Here is a 19,242-nt window from a genome sequence, read left to right on the forward strand (position 1 = left end):
TCCTGACACCGTTTCCTTTGAGAAGCCAGTGCAGAAGCCAGTCCCCATTGTCACATCTGTGGGGTTGCACAGAACGCACAGGCATGTGGTAAGTTTAGGTTGGATATCAGGACAAACTTCTATACAGTAAGGGTTGTTGAGCACTGGAATGGGCTCCCTGGGGAGGTGGTTGAGTCACCATCCCCAAACATGTTTAAAAACTGTTTGGATGTGGTGCTCCAGGACATGATTTAGAGGAGGGTTGTTAGAGTTGGGGTACTTTGCTCAGGTCATGGTTGGACTCGATGCTCTTGAAGGTCTTTTCCAACGTGAGCGATTCTGTGATTCTGCAGGGACACAGTGTGTTGGACTGCTGTTTGTTGCAGAGCACCAGCACAGGGCAGGACTGGGGACTGGGAAGATCACAGAAGATCACAGAAACACCAAGGTTAGAGAAGACCTGTAAGATCATCCAGTCCAACCGTCCACCTATTACCAATAGTTCTCACTAAACCATATCCCTCAACACGAAATCCAAACGTTCCTTGAACACCTCCAGGGTCGGTGACTCCACCACCTCCGTGGGCAGCCCATTCCACTGCCTGACCACTCTTTGAGAGAAGTAGTATTTCCTAACGTCCAGCGTAAATCTCCCCTGGTGCAGCTTGAAGCCATTCCCTCTAGTTCTGTCACCAGTTACATGAGAGGAGAGGCCAACACCCAGCTCACTACAACCTCACTTCAGGTAGTTATAGAGAGCAATAAGGTCTGCCCTGGGCCTCCTCTTCTCCACACTAGCTGCTAATGGATCGCTCCATTAATGCAAAATTGCTGTAATTAAGAGCAGGTAAATGCTCCTGCACAAGACTGGGCACTGAGACCTTTGTGTCTGTCAGTGATTCTCCAGCACGTTCTGTGCACGTGGCTGCTTTGCTTTCTAGGGCCTGGGAACAGATGACAGCACTCTGATCAGAGTGATGGTGTCCGGCTCCGAAAAAGGATCTTTTTAGATCTGCTCTTCTTACCTGTATCCTCTCTTCTGTTCTGCCCTCTTTCTTCTCCCCTCTTGTTCATCACTCTTCTCCCCCTTACAAGCTCCTCTCTTCCCTTTTTCCTTTGTTCTGCTCAATCTTTTCTCTCCTCTCCTTCTCTCCTCTCCTCTCCTCTTTGTTGGCAAGAGGACTCCGAGCTCCCTTGCTGGTGCGGAGAGAGAGGCTCAGACTCCCTTGCTGGTGCAGAAGGAAGGATGAAGGACCTTTACTGAAGATGCTTACAACCTTTTATACCCGTGCAACAGCAACTTACATGTAGGAAGCAGGAGCCTCGTGTGTGTTTACGTCTGGCTCAAGTTACTGCTAAGTTTCTTTACTCATTAGCAAGATAATGACTTTCTTTATCCCACATCTCCCCCTTCGCTATTAAGAGAAAAAGAAGCACGGTTCAAAAACAATCCTAAAAGTAGCTAAACTAAAATTAATACACTGAACAAGGATGGGTTCTGTAGAGTACAAACAGCAGTCCATATTAACCAGTTCCAACGATTCCAATTCTTATGATTCCTTGGTGACACAGTTGACAAAGTGCGTCTTGTCGCTGTGAGTCCAAACCACTGATGAAAGTGCTGTGGTCACGTTACAGCAGATGATGAGACGGATGGCCAGACCCCCCAGATTCGCATGAGCACCCACTGGACACCCCAGGACTCCTCTGGGACATCCCCAGACCCTTCTGGATGACTCCAGGACCACTCAGACCCACATGAGAACTCCCTGGACCCTACCAGACCCTGCTGGGCCATTTCCAGATCAGCCCAGGGACTCCTCAGAGCTCTTGGGCCCATAGTGGGAACTTCCAGATCCTTCCATGGTGCCACAGGACCAACCCGGGGACTCCCTGGACATCCCAAGGTCCCTCTGGGATATCTCCAGACTCTTCTGGTTGAGTCCAGAAGAGCCCCCTGGAGCCCCCAAACCTCTCTAGGATGTCTCATGCAGATCCTTCTGCATGATTCCAAGGGGGGATAAGAGGGGATAAAGGAGGGTGTGGGTGGGGTGAGAAAGGGGTCAGTGGGACTTTTTTGGACTGGAAAGGGGGGTTGTGTGGAATCTAGGGGGGGAAGGTGTGAGTGAGTGGGACTGCTGTGGGGTGGAAAGGGGTTCTGGTGATGAAGGGAGGGATGGAAGGGAAAAACTGGGGAGTTGTGGGGAGCTTCTATAGGGTGTAAAAGAAATAATTAAAAAAAATAAAATATTAAAAAAAAAAATAGGAGGACCCTGGGAACTACAGGCCAGTGAATTCTCACCTCTGTGCCTGGGAAGATCATGGAACAGATCATCCTGGATGACATGCTTGATCACATGAGGAAAGGGCGTGTGATCCGTGACAGCCAGCACGGCTTCACCAGAGGAAGGTCATGCTTGACCAATCTGGTGGCCTTTTATGATGGAGTGACGGCATCGGTGGACAAGGGAAAGGCGACCGATGTCATTTACCTGGACTTGAGCAAGGCCTTTGACATGGTCCCCCACCACATCCTTCTCTCCAAACTGGAGGGATGTGGATTTGATGGGTGGACCACTCGATGGATAAGAAAGTGGTTGAAAGGCCGCAGACAGAAGGTGGTCATCAATGCCTCCATGTCCAGGTGAGGCTGGTAATGAGTGGCTTCCCCCAGGGGTCTGTCTTGGGACCGGTGCTCTTTAACATCTTTATCAATGACATCGATGACGGAATCGAGTGCACCCTCAGCAAGTTTGCTGACGACACCAAGCTGAGTGGTGCGGTCGACACGGTTGAAGGAAGGGATGCCATTCAGAGGGACCTCGAGAGGCTAGAAAGGTGGGCCCGGGTGAACCTGATGAGGTTCAACACGGCAAAGTGCAGAGTTTTGCACTTGGGCCGGAGGAATCCCAGGCATCCCTACAGACTGGAAGGAGCGGTCCTTGAGAGCAGCCCTGTGGAGAAGGACCTGGGGGTCTTGATGGATGAATTAACATGAGCCAGCAGTGTGCCCTTGTGGCTCGGAAGGCAAATGGTATCCTGGGCTCCATCAGAAGAGGGGTGGCCAGCAGGGACAGGGAGGTGATTGTTCTTGGTTGTTCCCCTCTTGTGAGGCCGCATCTGGAATACTGCGTCCAGGTCTGGAGCCCCCAGTACAAGAAAGACAGGAGAGGGTCCAGAGGAGGGCCACGAAGATGATCAGGGGACTGGAGCACCTCCCCTATGAAAACAGGCTGAGGGAGTTGGGCTTGTTCAACCTGGAGAAAAGAAGGCTGAGGAGTGACCTCATTGCAGCATTTCAGTACCTAAAAGGAGCCTACAAACAGGAGGGGAATCAACTCTTTGAAAGGGTTGATGACTGCAGGACGAGGGGAAATAGTTTGAAGTTGAGGGAGGGGAGATTTAGGTTGGACGTTGGGGAAATTCTTTACAGGTGCTGGAACAGCTGCCCAGAGAGGTTGTGGATGCCCTGTCCATCCCTGGAGGTGTTCAAGGCCAGATTGGATGGGGCCCTGGGCAGCCTGGCCTAGCATTAAACAGGGAGATTGGTGGCCCTGCATGTGGCAGGGGGGTTGGAGATTTGTGATCCTTGAAGTCCCTTCCAACCCTGGCCATTCTGTGATTCTGTGATTCTGTGATTCTGTGATTCTGTAAAGGGGGTCTAGGGCAGAGAGTGGGGGTTGTGGGGGGATGACTGGGGGGAGGAGAATGAAGCTTCCATGAGTGGAAAGGGGGCCTGGGGGAAGGAGGGAGGGAAGAGCTGGTGGTTGTGGGGGGCTACTATGGGACATAAGGGGGGTCCTGTTAGGGAATATTGGGGGTCAAAATGGGGGAATGGACTCTAGAGGTCAGGAAGGAGGGCATGGGGGGTACAGGGGACTCTATGGATCAGAAAATGGGGTCAGGAAGGAGGGGGGCAAACTGAGGGGACTGGGGGATGGTAGGAGACTATGGTTCAGAATAGGGGAATTAGAGTGGGGGTATTTGGGGGGACAGGGAATTCTTGAGGTCAGGTAGAGGGGACTGGGGGGGGGGGGTGAATCTGCGGGACAAAATGGGAAGACGTACGGGGGGGCGGGAAAGGGGACACAAGGGATCAGAGTGGGGGACCGAGGAAGGAACGGGATGGGAGGGGGCCAGGCATGGGACCCTGGGGGTCAGAATGGGGAACAGGGGCAGACACTGGTGGAGGAACAACTGGGGAGGGGTGGACGAGGACTCCATCGATGAGAATGGGGGAATTGGAGGTGGGGACAGGGGGGAGAGTGGAACCCCAGGGGTCAGACTGAGGGACTCCAGGGGTTGTAGGCGACCCGTGGTGGAGGTGGGGGGAAGGCAGTGAAATACCCTGGGTGGGGGACGGGGGGCACGGGGCCTGAAGCCTGAGTGGGGCTCGAAGGGCAGTGGGGGGTGAAGAAGACCGGGAGAGTGGGGGGACGGAGAGCCCTCAGGGATCTCCTGGGGAGGTGGGAGAGCGACTCGGGGGAGGGCAGAGCTCCAAGGATGGGATGCAACAGGCAGGCATCAAGATACTCCCCTCGATCCTCCTTCCAAGCGTCTCTCTATGCAATTATCTGGATATTTCCAACCATACAAACACCATAATCCTCAAAGGAAGAGGAGGGATTGATGTGGGGTGCTCTGTTCGGCAGCAGGGATTAGCACATCGGTTTAAGAACCAACGTGTGAGTTTAGCAAAAGGAACCCATGAGCGATAGTTCCGAAACTTTCCGTTTCGGCTTCAGGGGGAGAACAGCCTCGTTTCTCCTCCGGAACTTCGCACGGGGACACAAATGAACGCTTCTCCCTTCTGCCTCAATGACTGTGCCTCGCAAGAAGCCTCGATCGCCGAGGTTCGCTGCTTCGGAGCTGTTCCAGCCAGAACCGCAGCGACCGACCGCGAGGTACGGGGGTTTTCGCTCGGTCCCCTCACCCAGGATCCCCGAGACAACAGAGCGGCCGGGCAGCTCTGGCGAGAGCGGCTGACGCGGCGGGGACGTCGCCAGGGCAACGGCTCTGCATCCGCGCCCCCGCCGAGAAGAAGCCTCTGGGAGGGCAGCCTCGCGTCGCTGCCCACCACAGACGGAGAGGAGGAGTCGGGCTGTGAGGATCAGGCGGGCTGTTTCAGCGAGGAGAAACCGTAAGCCGCCCGTACGCGGGACTACACCGCAAGGAGGGTTGCGATCGCTGTCGGTGAGCGGTAAGTGCGGGGGCTCCCGTTAACGAGCCGGCAACGGGGCGAGGGCAGAGCCAGCAGTACCGGCAGCGGGGCGGGGCTGATCAGTCACACCCCATTAGGCTATCGAGTAGTGTTAGTGTGCCCCCAGATGGACCCCTGGGGGACAGCGCTGGTGACCGGCCTCCGCCGGGATGTGGAGCCACTGACAACAACCCTCTGGCTTCCACCATCCAGCCAATTCTCTATCCACTCGAGAGGCTGCTCCTCAAATCCATCTCTCTCCAATTAGAGATAAGGATATGGGGCGGGACCATGTCAAAGGCATCACACAAGCCCAGGTGCATGACATCAGTTGCCCCTCCTTGGACCACCAGTGCCGGCACTCCCAATGTAGAAGGCCACCAGATGGCTCAGGCACGATCTGCCCTTGGTGAAGCTGTGCTGGCTGTCTTGGATCGCGTCCTCATCTCGCATGTGTCTGAGCATCTCTTCCAGGAGCATCCACTCCAAGATCTCCTTGCGCTCAGAGCTCTGCCTGGCAACCATCTGCCTTCCTTTCCCCTGTTCTGGATTTCCCTTCCAGCTGTGTTCCCCGTGAAAAGGCAAATGGTTTCTCACTGTACAGCTGTTCCAGTCAAGCTTAATGTGGCCTTCAGACTGCCAGCTCAAATCTTTGTCTCAGTGCTGTCAGACAGAGAATGTAAATGTTCCCCTTGTGGACGGCAGTGTTGGTTTGAAACTCCCTGCCTACAGTTACAAGCAAATCCACCTTTGCAGAGCTCCTGGCAATACAGTTCCCAGCTGCAGGCAGGAGTGCTCACAAGCCCTCTGGGGAAAGGAGAGGCCTTTCAGAAGCCCTCATGTTCCCTGTGCCCCTGCCTGCTCCTCGTCCCCACAGAGCTCCCCTGCGGTTCTCCCACGGAATTTCTGTTGCTGGGAGGGAGCTATGGGGATACGAGGGGACACATCAATTCTTCTGCACAGGAAGTGTGCACGGCCAGCAGAGATGGCTGCCGTCCTGGGAATCCGCTCTTGGAGAGCATGGGCCTACCGGGCCTTGGGAGCAGCTCTTGTTGCCACCCAAACTCCTCTCTCAAAGCACGGCTCCATCACATTAGTTGATGGCAACAGACACGACACCAGCAGACCGACTGGAAATAAGGCCAATTTATTTTTATTGGGAGTACTGCGTCCAGGGCTGGGGCCCCAGTACAAGAAAGACGCAGAGCTTTGGATCGAATCCAGAGGAGGGCCACTAAGATGATCAGAGGGCTGGAGCACCTCTCCTATTGAGAAAGGTGGAGGGAACTGGGCTTGCTTAGTTTGGTGAGGAGAAGGCTCCGGGGAGACCTCATTGTGGCCAATTCTTGAAGGGAGGATATAAAGTGGAGGGGGAACGGCCGTTGACGAGGCTGGATAGTGACAGGACAAGGGGGAATGGTTTTAAACTGTGGAAGGGGGGGCAGAATTTGGTTAGATGTTAGCAGTTCTTCCCGCGGAGGGTGGTGACGTGCTGGAACAGCTTGCCGAGAGGTGGGGGATGCCCCATCCCTGGAGGCGTTCTAGGCCAGGCTGGATATGGCTCTGGGCAGCCCGGTCTGGTGGTCGGCGACCCCGCACATAGCAGGTGGGTTGAAACTAGACGACCTTCAATGCCCTTTTCAACCTAGGCCATTCAATGAGTCTTTGATTCTATGATCTTCCATTCACAGGTGGAAATCTGGACAGCTTCCCAGCCCCCTTGCCGAGAGCTCCACCGCGGTCACCACCGTTGGCTGCACCTTCCCCTCTGGAGCGACGCGAGCATCGAGCACTGCGGAGGTGAAAAGAACAGCGCACGGAGCGTTACGGGCTGAGCGCAGGCAAGTAGTGCAGGCTGGGCTCCAGCCCGGCTCTCAGGATCTGCTGCCTGTGGAGCTCACCAGGGGAGCTGCCGCTTCAGCTCCAGCTTCTGCCGGTTTCTTTCCGCTGTGCTGGCAAAAGCCTCTTGCTGATGGAGGTGCGGCTCCAACCTTTGGAGCACCTGAGCCACTCGTGGGGAAAGGAGGCTGCAGCAGGAGGAGAAAGTCATCCCTTGGGCTCTGCTGAGCCCCCCTGCCTCTCCCCTCACCCAGCCCAGCATCCCCGTGCTGCCGCGTGTCCCCACCCTTGCACCCCGCCAGAGTTTTTGGCCGGGCCGTGCCTGTCCCCGAGCTGCAGGGTCACAGCTGCCCGAGTGCCTCAGGCAGCCAGCAGAGCCCGCACACACTTACTCAGCATGCAGTGCCAGCTTGGTCGCTGTTCCCATTTTACTTCCCGGCAGAGGATCCACATCCTTCCTCCACCTCCTCTCCACTTGCTGTCCCCTGGGCTGGGCTGGAGGATGCGGAGCACGCATGCTCTGCCTGGCCATCAGCTGCCAAAGAGGAGACGCTGTCAGCAAAGTGGCTGGGAGCACGGGGCTGTTTCTCAGAAGCCCTCTGTCAAGGGCCCCGCAGCAGGCCCCGGCAAGCAGGAGACTTGGCCCTGCCAGCCCACGGCTGCCCGCCGCCCTTCCCTTCTCCCTGCAGGGCTCTCCCTGCGAGGTGCCAAGCTCTCCTCCCCAGGAGGAGCAGGCCAGCCCCTGCCATGCTGCACGGTGCCTGTCCCGCTCCCCACCCCCTCAGTCCTGCTGAGCTCGCAGCCTGGCTCAGAGGATGGCGGCTGTTGCCAGCAGGCTCGATCCCTGACAGTACCTGGGGTGGACGCTGGTCCGCCCCTACGCTCCAGCCTTCCCACGCCGCCCTTTCTGCCCGTGCTTGCTCTACTTGCTGCTGGTGCATGGGCCACGTGCGGTCTACTTCTTTCCACAATGCAGACACTTCCCGGAGCTCCTGCAGAGACACAGCAGCATACAGGATCAGCCTCAGCCCCTGGGACTTTCCTTCAGCTCCACGCTCCTGCTCCTCGCCTCTGGCAGCCGGTCAGCACTGTTTTGTCCCTGAAGGACCAGGGGCCCTAAAGGCAGGACGGGATCCGCAACTTGTAGCAAACGTGGCTCAGAGGTCGTATTCCACTCTCATGGCCCCTGCTCAAAATCAGAGTGCTGTGGCAGGTGGCAGGCCAGGAGGCGAGAAAAGATAGGGAAGGTGTGCAGCACCCTCCATCTACTGAAGAGGAGCTGAAGGAGCGGGTAGAAATGTGAAATGATGGCACCCCAAGGGCTGTGCTCCAGGTCACTGCACACACAGAGGCTTTTGCTTCCCTCCCTGTGGAAGCACTCAAGGCCAGGCTGGGTCAGGCTTAGAGCAACCTGGTCTAGAGACAGGTGTCCCTGCCTACAGCAGGGGATTGGAACTAGGTGGTCTGAGTGGCCCCTTCCAACCCAAACTTCTCTATGATTCTACCATTCTGTCATTTGTGCAGTCTCAAGCAGCACAGTCCCCGTAGCAAGGCAGGGCCGGTACCTGCAGCACCCTCTTAGACTCCTCTGTGGCAGGGAGTGCAGTGCTGGTCTGGGCAGGAGTAGATGCTTCCTTCTGTCCCGCTTTCTTCGTCCCGCGGGAGCTGCCTGCACATGGCGGGAGCGCGCTGCAAACAGACACAAGAGGAGTCTGCAGGAGCCCAGGGCACCTCGGTCTCCCCCCGTGCTCCCACAGCCGTAAAGATGGGCTCCGGTGCAGTGCGGAGAGACCCCTGAAGGGAGAAGAGCTTCTGCCATCAATGGGGATCAGCATTCAGCTCCCCCAGGGATCGGGGGCCAGGGTGGAACATGAAGCTGGCGTGTCTGCCTCGAGCAATTGTGCCGCGTGCTTGCCATCCCTGGAGAGAACGGCTCCCACTGGGACACGTGTGTCAGGAGCCTTTCTGGGTGCTGAGAGCTGGCAGCTCCAAAGGGGAGGCTACTCCTACACGAGCACACGCATCTCCTTCTTCTTTTCGCCCAAGGCTCTCACCTGGCAGAAGGCTCCTTCACCACGTCTTGCTGCCTTGAGCTTGGCTTGCGCTGCAGCAGCATGGAGGGGGGAAGTGTCTTCCGCCTCTGCAGCAGCCTGCCGGCAGAGCCCCCTGGAACCAAGACAGAAAGAAGTTCTTCAGAGCAGCCCCACGGACACAGCACGTGAACCTGGATCCGGTCACCCGGCACGGGACAGGGCCCACCTCCCTACAGCTGGGACCCGTTCCCTCACCTCTACTCATCTTCCGCTCTACTGCAGCTTTCTTTTCCGCGGCAACCTCTGCTCTGCTCTTTTCCACAGTGAGCTGAAACCTGGAAACAAAGAGTGACAACCCTTGAAGAAGGATGACTTCCTACCCCACACAGTTGGGTGGCAGTATTTATCTATGTGCTATGCAAAGCGTGGCATCCTTTTCCTTCCTGGCCATGCCAAACCAGCACACGTAGCCCAAATTCCTCTGCACGTGCAGTCCATTCTCTCTGATGAGAATCGGGACAGCTTGGGCACCAGTAACACAACCATGATTCCCAGGAGCCAGACTTTCCAGGATTTCTACCCGACTGGATGCCGAGCACGGAGACCCAGCAGGGCACGTCTCAGAGGAGGAGGTGGGAAATAAGCCTGTCTCCTGGCCAGCTAAGTGCTGCAGAGGAAATGCGCTCACCTCGGGAACACCCGGATCCCATGGGCGGTGGTCTCTGGCCCGAAGTCAGCAGAATCTTCTGTCCAAAATCTCTGCAAAGGGACACAGACCTGCTGGAGGCTTGCCAAGGCCATTTTTTCATGGCTCTTCTTGACAGGAAGCAAGCCTGGCTCCCATGCCAAGAGAAAGCTGCTCTCCACCAAAGCCTCTTCCGTGAACATCAGAGCTTTGTTCTGCTCTGAAGGAGCAGGATGGCCAAATAGAGAGGCTGTGCAAGAGCACTGCCAGGCTTTCTGCAGGGGCAGAGATCCAGGAAATCTCTTTGCCAGTGGAGAAAGCCGTGGGGACAAGCATTGGACTGGCCTGCCACATCCAGGCTGGCCAGCAGTGATCTGATGGCGCACCCTCAAAACCTCCTCAACTTACAGTGCGGAACAGAGAAAGGACGGTGGCATTGCTTTCCAGCGTTGTAATGCAGCTGCAGAAGAACCTCATGAGGAGGAAGTCGTCTTGGCACGTCATAACGCCAATGTTCTTAAAGACAAATGAGACGGGCTCCCTGTTCCTCAGGAGGTGACAGTATAAGAGCACGCTCTCTCGCACGCAGCGCAGCACCACGTTCAGCGGGACGCCGGAGGCTCGCGAGAGCTGCCGGTAGTTGAGCGACTCAATCTTGACATCGTCTGCAAGGAGAAGGCACAGCCTCACTGCCACAGCAAGCCACATTCCCATGCAACATGATCGTGACCAAATCCCATAGAAAAGGTCTTTCGGAGAAACAGCTCTTGAGCTGTGGTTCCTTCGGGACGAACTCACGCTGTACCCCGAGCTTTGCAGACAATTCTCTGCTGCTCCCGGCCATTTCCAGAGAGCAGGGATAACACACCCAGCCAGACGTGGGACAGGAAGGGGAAGGTGGCTGCTGCCTTCTCACCAGGGATGATGTCGTTGGGAGACTGGAGGTCCTGCAGCCACAGCACCCCGATGTCCAGCTGGAAGACAGGCCTTAGCACCGAAACTGCCTCTTCTTTGCTGTGGAATTGCTCTCGGACCCCAGCAAAGACCCCAAGCCCCGGAACCAGGACTCCCTGCACGGGGAAAAGACAGAAAGGCTGACGAGTGTGTACTTTAGGGGCGGCAAAAGCCACAAACATCAAGAGCATGGGGTCACTGCTCTCCGCCCTCCCCACTCCTGATGGACAGCAGGGTGAGATGGGGCTCTCCGGAAAGCTTTGGAAAAATCTGTGATCCCTGCAAGACAGTCACCTTCGCATAGTATTTCCCAACATCCTTTGGCTAGAGAAGAGCCCGGGCATTTACAGCACAGGGCTTAAGCCTGGGACTTATTCCCAAGGACATCCTTGGCATAGGGCCAGAAAAAATCCCCCACCCATTTCTCCCTTGGCTCTCCCCGTTCTGATCACAGGGCAGAGCAAAGCCCCTGCGTGTGCCAAACGTTTGCTCAGGGCAGCTCTGGCCTTGGGTTTCCCTCCCAGTTGGCCAACAGGCTGCTCTGGGCACCCGGCTTGGGCTCAGCGTGCTGCTCAGTGTGGTGCTCAGGGAGGGACTGCTCTGTGAGGCCCACACTCTTGGCGGGACTGAACCTCTCTCCAGGGCGAGGGCCACCAGCACACCAGCCCACCTTGTCCAGCTTCATCTGTTCCAGGATGTAATCAGACACGGCATCCCAGACCGCCACAATCTCTGCAAAGGAAAGAAAAGACATGTCATGCTCCAGGACAGCCTCTTCACAACTGCTTGGCAAGCTCCTCACACAGACAGTGATCGATACAGGCACACGCACACACCCCAGAAAAGCACCGCCATGGCTAGCAGAGCTGGGCTTTGCTCTGATTTCAGCCTTATTCAGGGCCCCGAGGGGAAACGGGGACATAGGAAGCCTGTGGGACACAGGATGCCTTTCCTCCCAGAGCAGGAACCTACGGAAGCACCTGTAGGTGTGTTCTCCCAGGGAAACCTGGTCTTGGACTGCCCTATCACAGGGGACTGAGCATGCCTAAAGGAACCTGGGGGCTCTGGGCAGCTCTACTATTGGGACCTGGCTGCCACGTGGTCCCCAGAAGAGCTGGACCCTTGGGCAGGGCTCTTGCAGCAGCCCCCAGCCATGCCCAGCCAAGCACAGAGAGCAGGAGCTGAGGCTTTGGACAGCTAACAGCCCCGTGCGATGCCTTGGGAAGGGAGTCTGGAAAGCCTTACCTTTGGTAGAGAGTTCCAGCAGCGTTGGGAACGTGTAGACCAGCTCCGAGCTGAGGCTCACAGTCCAGCAGCCTTCCATGTCGCTGGCCGACAGCCCTCAGCTCAGAACTAAGGATGCCCTCCACAAACAAGGCTCCTCAACCAACCAACAATTCTCCGCAAAGTGCCCCTGCTCCTCCACGTGTCAACAAAGGTCACCCAGTGCAGCCTTGCTGCCCCTGAGCCAACTCCTGACCGCAGAAGGACAGAGCCCCTGAGCAGTGCTGCAGCAGCGCCCAGGCCTTGCAGGGAAGTGCTGGCACTGATGCTGCCCTGTGGAAGATCTCCTTGTGATGCAGCGCATCGCACTGTGACATCAGCCCGGGTCACCTGGAGCTCTGTTGGGTCACTGGCATGGAGAGGAGATCTCCTCTTCCAGGAGGAGTTCCAGTTAACTTACTGAATTCTGTTATGAAAGAACGCAAGCCTAACTTTAATGGCTTAGTAAGAGAAGTTGTTTCACGTCTGCTTAATAAACAAAAACCTGTGCGTTCACAGGCACACACACACCTCACGAGGTTGAAATATCATTATTGACAGTCACCGTGGTTTACTCGGCAAATGGCACGAGAACTTGCCACGTGTCATACAGGCTGAAGCTGGTGAGCTGCTGGCGACGCACAACGATGATGACACTGCATCACGGCTGTGCCACGCTGATGTCACATGTGGTCTCCTCTGGTGGTGGCACAGAGTTCACCACCGTGTGTGTCCCCGTCCTCGTGGCAGACAATGATGGGCACCAGAGGGCTCCAGTGTCACTGAGTCCGGCTGTAGGCAGGCCTGGAGGGGTGACAAAGGACAGCAAGAGGCTCAGAGACAGCACGGTGACAACGCGGGGCCACCAGTGCCTACCTCTGTGTGGTGATCACAGCACAGGGAATAATGTCATCCAAGGGATGGTGACACACGAGTGATGGCGACACCGGATGACGGTAACAACAGTGACAGCCAGGGATGGGGACACTGCATCACGGCTGTTCCACATCGAGGTCACGGTGTCACGGTGTTACCTGAAGACAGTGACACTCGATGACACCCAATGGCATCCAGTGAAGGTGATACCCAACGATGGTGACACCACCAACCCCATGTCACACCCCACGTGTCCCCCAACTGCCCCCAGCCCCCCTCCCTGTACCCCTCCTCGTCACCTCTTCAATGAGGATGGCACCGCGCTGCAGTTGTGCCACCATGGCAGGGGGGACAGCTTGGGACAGTCATGGACAGCCAGGGTGACAGCGACACCAGGCTCCAGGAGCTGTAGGACGCTGATGGGGCTCTTGAGGTAGACGGGTTGGTACGGCCCCAGATTCCACGGTTACAGTGACAGTGTGGACTTCGGGACAGGCGGTTGTCCCGGTGCTGGCATCCGGTGCTGGGATCGGGGGGGGGGGGGGGCAGACAGGTGGACCCTGGAGGTCAAAACGGGGGAGGCACAGAGGGGAGGGGTGGGCACCTTCGGCCCACGGAGCCGAGCGCGTTCCACCGCCGCCTCCTCCTCTCCCTCCCTCCCTCCGCCGCTCGGCTTCCCCACGCCGCTCTTCCTTCCCTCCACCCCCTGCCGCTCCTCCCTTTTCTCCCCCCGGCCCCCTCCGGGCCCCGTCCTCCCTCCCCACCGGCTCCGCTCCCTCCCCCGGCTCCCGGGGGTCTAGCCGAGCTGCCCTCCCTGAACCTTCACCGCCCCTACCCGGCACCGCGCCCCTTTCCCCGGGCCGTGCCGGGGATTACGCGCAAATCGCCTCGGCCTTAACCCTGTTTGCGGCCGCTCGGGCTGTCGGGGAGCTCCCGGGGTGTGCGGACGGCCCTTCGCCGTTGCCCCGGACCGGACCGGACCGGACCGGCGACCCCCGGCCCTCATCGAGCGACCTTCGAGCTCGGCGCCCCCTAGACTCGCAGGAGGGGCCCGAGGGGGTGAGAGCATAAAGGGCAGCCCTACTGAGCAGCCCCTTGCCCCCGCTGGGGGATCTGGGCTCAGCAGCTGGTCCCGCGTATAGGGCGAGCACTGCGATGTAGTCCTTCGAGGCATGGGTCGGGACGCGATCCGAGGCTGGGACGTGGGCTGGGACATGGGCCCTGCGTTAAATGCAGAGCAGAGATGGACACCGTGTGCATCCGTTCATGGGGGCACCACGCCTTAAGGAGCAGCACATTTCTCTGCCCTCCACCAAGCCTTTTATTGACACACTGAGTGTTTACTTGGAGGCTTCTCAGTTTACGAGTTACCAGCATACCCTTGAACCAGCATACCAGCCAACGTCTCATGGCTCTTCAAGTGGAGCTCATGTCTCCTACAAACTCAACCCTTTCACTGATTGTTTTTTTCCTCTTGCTGTACAACAGCAGGGTATGTGAAAGAGCAGAATTTCAGAGGAGATAGGAAACAAAGCTCCATCACCACGTGAAGCCACGCTGTTCTTTTCTCCAGCATTGCTGTGTTGCTTTCGTTCCAGCCTGCCCTTTTGAGTTCACAGCTGCCAGGTTTGATCACAGAAAGTAATCACTGGGTTGTCTACTTGGTAAGTGCAAACATCAGGAAAGCAGTTGGAATTCACAAGAATAGAAGAAAGGAAATTGCATTGCTAATATTTAAAGATATAGTCATTTTCTTTGTGGTTTTAGGCTTTCATACAGAGCATTGGGATACTGCAAACTGAGGGTAGTTTGCAAAAAGTAGCAATTTTTGCCTCTCCTGCCCTCCCTCTCAGTAAAAAGGTGAAGTACCTTCTGTATTTTACTAAGCCTACTAAGTTAAAGTGGTGCACCACTAACTCAAGCCCAAAGAAGTGCTGCAGTGGTATAGCTCATCGGGAGACTGAAACTGCTGCAGCTCTTCCAGCAATAGAAAAAAGAACTATTTTTGTTGACCGTGAGTTTATGAGTGGTCTGTTGTTGAATTGCTTTTGTTGTAGGGTTGTAACCTCAGAAGGGAGCAAGCCAGATGACTGACAGCAGGTTACTTTTTTGATGATGGTGAGAAATTGCATGTGGTTGTCCGAGGATGTTTGGTCTCCTTCCCTTTACCCCCAGGTGAAAGATACTGCTAAGGAATACCATCCTACAAAAGCCTGTAGACTAAGAATTGGTGTCAGAGTCATATTAGCTCCCCTACTTACCACGTGATGCACTGGATAATCACACGACTGCTGTTCTGTATCCTCTGACATCATCCAGCCTCTGTAGCCATGGCCATGCTTTGTGGCAGAAGTGGTCTGCTATTAAATATTTGTCATCCTTGCACCCTGCTGAACCACAAAAGCCAAAAACAAGAAACAAGACTCTTATTTAAGCTACTTCTTCAGCTCCAGCCCTATACATATTCTACTACCTTAAAGTTCAAACTGGTTCTTGGTGTCCCTTTTGCCCCATTTTTTATTTCATATGCCTTAAATCTTACAGCTGTGACTAGATAGATAGACAATTTTGTTCACCTCATTTCATCCCCTGGAGTTCAAAACTTAGTTTCCATTAGTGGAAAGCCAGTATAGGCCCCTGAAGACTACAACAACCTACTTAAGCTTAAGGTATGTTTCAAGGTCGTGTTGGATAAGGAGGAAAAAAATCAGCTCCTACTAGCTAATGAAAACTGCAATGTCATTTCAGATCAGGCCTGCCAGTTTGGGCTCCAAGATGCCAAATTTGTTTTTTCACTTCTTTTTGTTCAGGGGATAGATTCAAACCTGCTGACAAGCCTGCCCTTAGTGATTTCCCCTCATGTGAGCTTTGCTCACCCTATCTGAGAGCCCCATTTTACAGAGACCAAGGTCTGTGCACTGCTTGACAGAACTAACTGAAAATCACAGGCCAAGTACTCCTCTAAAAACATGTAATTCTGTCAAAGCAGACATGGAATTTGAGGACAGGTGTCAAAACCACAGGATTATTTATTTATTTCTTTGTTTATTTTTAGGGGCATGCTGCTGTGTTTGCAGAGGGGCAAGAGAACTGAAGGCAAGGGAACTTAAGTTGAGGAGGTGCTGCCCACTAAAATAAACCATGGCACCTGTCCCCTGAAGGAAGGGGGTGGTGGTCTGGGAGGAAACCTTCCAGAGGTCTACGGTTGAACCAGATGATATTCATGGCCTTTTCCTACCTTAACGATTCTGTGAGTCCAGAATTCAGAGAGCAATCTTCACAGCTGGCCTGGGAGCAGGAAGTGAGCATATAGCTGGTCTGCCAAACTGCATCAAAACATCTCCATGAGGGGAGATGGAGTTTGTTTCATTTCATCCTGGTTTTTTGACTTCGTTCCAAGTTGTGTTTTTGTGTGTTGTTTTTATTTTCTTTTCCTTCAAGTTTTTCCACTTAGTCTAGACGTTTGGGTTTGAATTTCTCAGTAGTCCGCTGTATACGCTGCGTTCAAAGATGTCTCATATCCTTCTGTCTCTTCTGTTCCCTGCCCTTAATGACTCAGTGAGAACTGGATCAACAGAGTGAATGCTTCATTATTGACTTTTTTTTTTTTTTTTTTTTTTAAAACATGAAACGCATTGAAAATAGTAACACATGCCTGCCTTCTCTAAGCAAAATATTTTGGCTGTGTTGGACACGCTGAAACATACAGATTTTGAATTCAATGCAAATGTTTTGTTTAGACATTGACAACAAAACCCCCATCTCTTGAAGTACTTCCATTCTTCATGGAAAACAAACAAACAAACAAACAAAACAACAAAAAAGCCTTTCCATTGAAGAACTTGCCATTTTCTTTCCCTAAATTGAGGCAGGAAGACCTTAAAACAATGATTTTTCTTCATATTTTTTTTTCCAGCATTGCCTTCAGCATGTACCATATAAAGAATATATGCTAATGTTCATCAACTGATGCTAGCATCAAATTTCCTTCTTTTCTTGGCACATAATACGCACGCCTACTTTGAGTAAATTCTTCAAGGAAATGTTGCTCATTCTCCTCATAGTAGATATGCCAGTTGGATTCTTTTCTGTTAAGTAATTTTGGATGACATCCAAAGGTAAGGTTTGATCAGCAGGGTAACTGGGTAGTTCCTGCCAGACAGATAGGTGGTAACAACCCACAGGAAATGGATTACAAGCAGAGAAAAAAGCACTTAGTTTTCAACCCTTCAGAGAGAGCCAAAGTAACACAATGGGTTAAGGAACACATTTAAAACTAAAGGTATGTTTTATTATTGGCCAAATCCTGATACCTGTCTTGAAGCCCGCTCCTTTCTCTTTGTGAGGGCATTCAGACAAAATGCTGTAGAAGTTCTGGATTTCTCCCACTTCACAGTGTCTGTTGCTTGGGAATATTTCGTGCAAGGAACCTGAAAAAATGCTTTCGCCCACACTTTCTTCACAGACTTTTTCCACCTTGTGCTTTTTCTTGTCGTTATTATTCCTCTTGTTACTGTAATTGCTGCTTCTGTATGTATCTGTACAAGACAGGATGCTTTTAAACAGTTCCCCACTGTTTTCAGTGTCACAAGGTGGAAGTTATTAATGCAGCTGGCAGGAATGTGTCTGTTGCCTTAGGGAAGGGCTGCAGGAAACAAGAAATTGCAGTGAGAAGAAAGCCCTGCCCTCAGAAAAGAATTTTAGTGAAGGACCAGCAGAGGTATGGAGGGACAATCCACCTGCCACTTCATTGCCTTCTTCTTGTTTTACTTCCCCTTCTCAGTATTTTTTCTCAGATGTTAGCATCTCCTACTTTCTTTGTTGTTCTACTGACTTGATTCGGAGATATCTAGCAGGAGGTTGATGTGTTTCTCATTCAGTATTGTCAGGGCATTAGGAAAAGTATTAACAGCAGGTTGTCTGTTTATGGCCTCAAGTTGTGCCAGGAAGATTCAGATTGGACATTAGGAAAAATTTCTTCTTCAAAGGTGTGGTTAGATGCTGAAATGGGCTGCCCAAAGAGATGGTGGAGTCACCTTCCCAGGACGTGTTCAGAAAACATTTAGATGTCGTACTGAGGGACATGGTTTAGTGGGAAAATATTGGTGGTAGGTGGATGGTTGGACTGGATGATCTTGAAGGTCTTTTCCAACCTTGGTGATTTGATGATTTGATGATGATGAAGAGGACTACAGTGATCAGAATGGGGGAACTGGAAGGGGGAAAAAGGGGAGGGGAGGCGCAACCCCGGGGGTCACACAGAGCGACGGGGGAGGTTGTGGGCGACCAGTGGCGGGGGGAGGGGAGGAGGGCAGTGAAATACACGGGGCGGGGGAGGCGGGGAGACACAGGCAGCTGCCCCCGCCGAGCGGAAGCCCCGAGCGCCACAGAGACCCCGCGGGGCCAACGCAGAGCGGCACGTGGCCCCCAGCCCCCTTAACCCCGGCCCCGCCCCGGTGCCCCCCCCCGAACACCCACCTGTAGAAGCTGAGGCGGCGCTCGGAGCCCCGGGGTGCGCCGCCCCACTTCCGCACTGCCGCCTCCTCCTCGGGTCGCGGGGCTGGTGACGTCACTCAGCGGGGACGGCGCGGCGCACGCGCCGAGGCGCTGTCGCCATGGGGACGCCATCACGCATGCGCTGTTGCCGGGGGGGCGGCTTTACGCGCTGCAATGAGGGAGGGCGCGCCGTCTCCACGGCATCAGATGGAAAACGGCGCTTGGAGACTGCAGCTGCGGGGCAGCAGCTCAGCACAGCGCTGCCGATGACTGGAGCCGAGCGAGAAGCGGACTCCGCTGGGCCGGACTCCGTGCCGGGCTCGAACGCGCCTCGATCCGTGCGATCGCTCCCTCTCTTCCGGGGCTGCCCGGCTCAGCCAGGAGCCGCTCCCGGACACCGGGCGGGTCCCGCCTCTCGCGGTCAGCCGCCGCTTCTCGCAGCCCGGCAGCGCCTCGCCGCAACGACGGAGGACGGCTCGGTTCCCCCTCCGAGGACAGCCGGATTCTGACGGGGGACGGACGGGGCCGGCGGCGGTGCCCCCGCGCCGCCTTCCCCCGACCGCGCGGCGTCCCCGAGGGCGGCGGCGGGGCAGCGGAGCGGCGGAGCGCCGCTTTCCCCGCACGGAGCCCCGCGGCTCCTCCATCCCGCCGGCGCCATCGGCATCACCATGGCGGCGGCCCCGCGTCCGCAGCCGCCATTGGCGGAGAGCCCGCGCTCGGCCCCGCCTCCTCCGCTCTGTCATTGGTCGGTGCGCCGAACGGGGCGGGCGCTCCGCGCGGGGTCCTTTCTGTCCGCGGGCGCGCCGTCATTGCGACATCACCGCGCGCGTCCCCGTGGCCCCAGCCCGGCTGCCCTCGCGATGCCTGCCGTCGTGCGCCCGCTCCGCTTCCGGGGCCTCGGCTGCGGCTGCGGGAGG

The 19,242-nt window shown here is 55.3% G+C and overlaps 1 protein-coding gene across 7 annotated transcripts; it reads right to left on the bottom strand.

The window, feature by feature from the left end:
• Positions 1–6,316: 6,316 nt before the first annotated feature.
• LOC149911526 (uncharacterized) lies at positions 6,317–18,927 on the bottom strand. Of its 7 annotated transcripts, none has more exons than XM_090133738.1 (16): positions 18,308–18,927; positions 15,091–15,216; positions 13,129–13,352; positions 12,485–12,987; positions 11,936–12,401; positions 11,361–11,422; positions 10,653–10,806; positions 10,145–10,401; positions 9,740–9,810; positions 9,307–9,386; positions 9,073–9,184; positions 8,584–8,707; positions 7,873–8,010; positions 7,411–7,553; positions 7,081–7,206; positions 6,317–6,971 (listed from the first exon to the last, which is right to left on the bottom strand). In XM_090133738.1, the coding sequence occupies exons 5-16, from the start codon at positions 12,012–12,014 to the stop codon at positions 6,851–6,853; spliced, it is 1,467 nt and encodes a 488-aa protein (XP_089989864.1). In that variant the 5' UTR covers positions 12,015–12,401; positions 12,485–12,987; positions 13,129–13,352; positions 15,091–15,216; positions 18,308–18,927; the 3' UTR covers positions 6,317–6,850. The 7 variants fall into 7 exon arrangements, with proteins under 7 accessions (XP_089989864.1, XP_089989863.1, XP_089989862.1 ...); XM_090133737.1 differs by having other exon boundaries at positions 15,091–15,219; XM_090133736.1 differs by lacking the exon at positions 18,308–18,927 and adding an exon at positions 16,068–16,981.
• Positions 18,928–19,242: the final 315 nt, after the last annotated feature.

Source organism: Phasianus colchicus, unplaced genomic scaffold (assembly GCF_987193195.1).
Source record: "Phasianus colchicus unplaced genomic scaffold, bPhaCol1.hap1.1 HAP1_SCAFFOLD_97, whole genome shotgun sequence".
Lineage (NCBI taxonomy): Eukaryota > Metazoa > Chordata > Aves > Galliformes > Phasianidae > Phasianus > Phasianus colchicus.

What these genes read in the sequence shown, in the direction of transcription:
- LOC149911526 (XM_090133734.1), bottom strand. Translation starts at nt 11,612, where the DNA reads ATGTCCCCGTTTCCCCTCGGGGCCCTGAATAAGGCTGAAATCAGAGCA. An exon ending in TCCTTTCTCTGTTCCGCACT is followed by an intron (nt 9,811 to 10,144) that starts GTAAGTTGAGGA and finishes GTCCCTTTGCAG; the next exon opens with AGATTTTGGACAGAAGATTC. An exon ending in AGAGCGGAAGATGAGTAGAG is followed by an intron (nt 9,185 to 9,306) that starts GTGAGGGAACGG and finishes TCTTGGTTCCAG; the next exon opens with GGGGCTCTGCCGGCAGGCTG.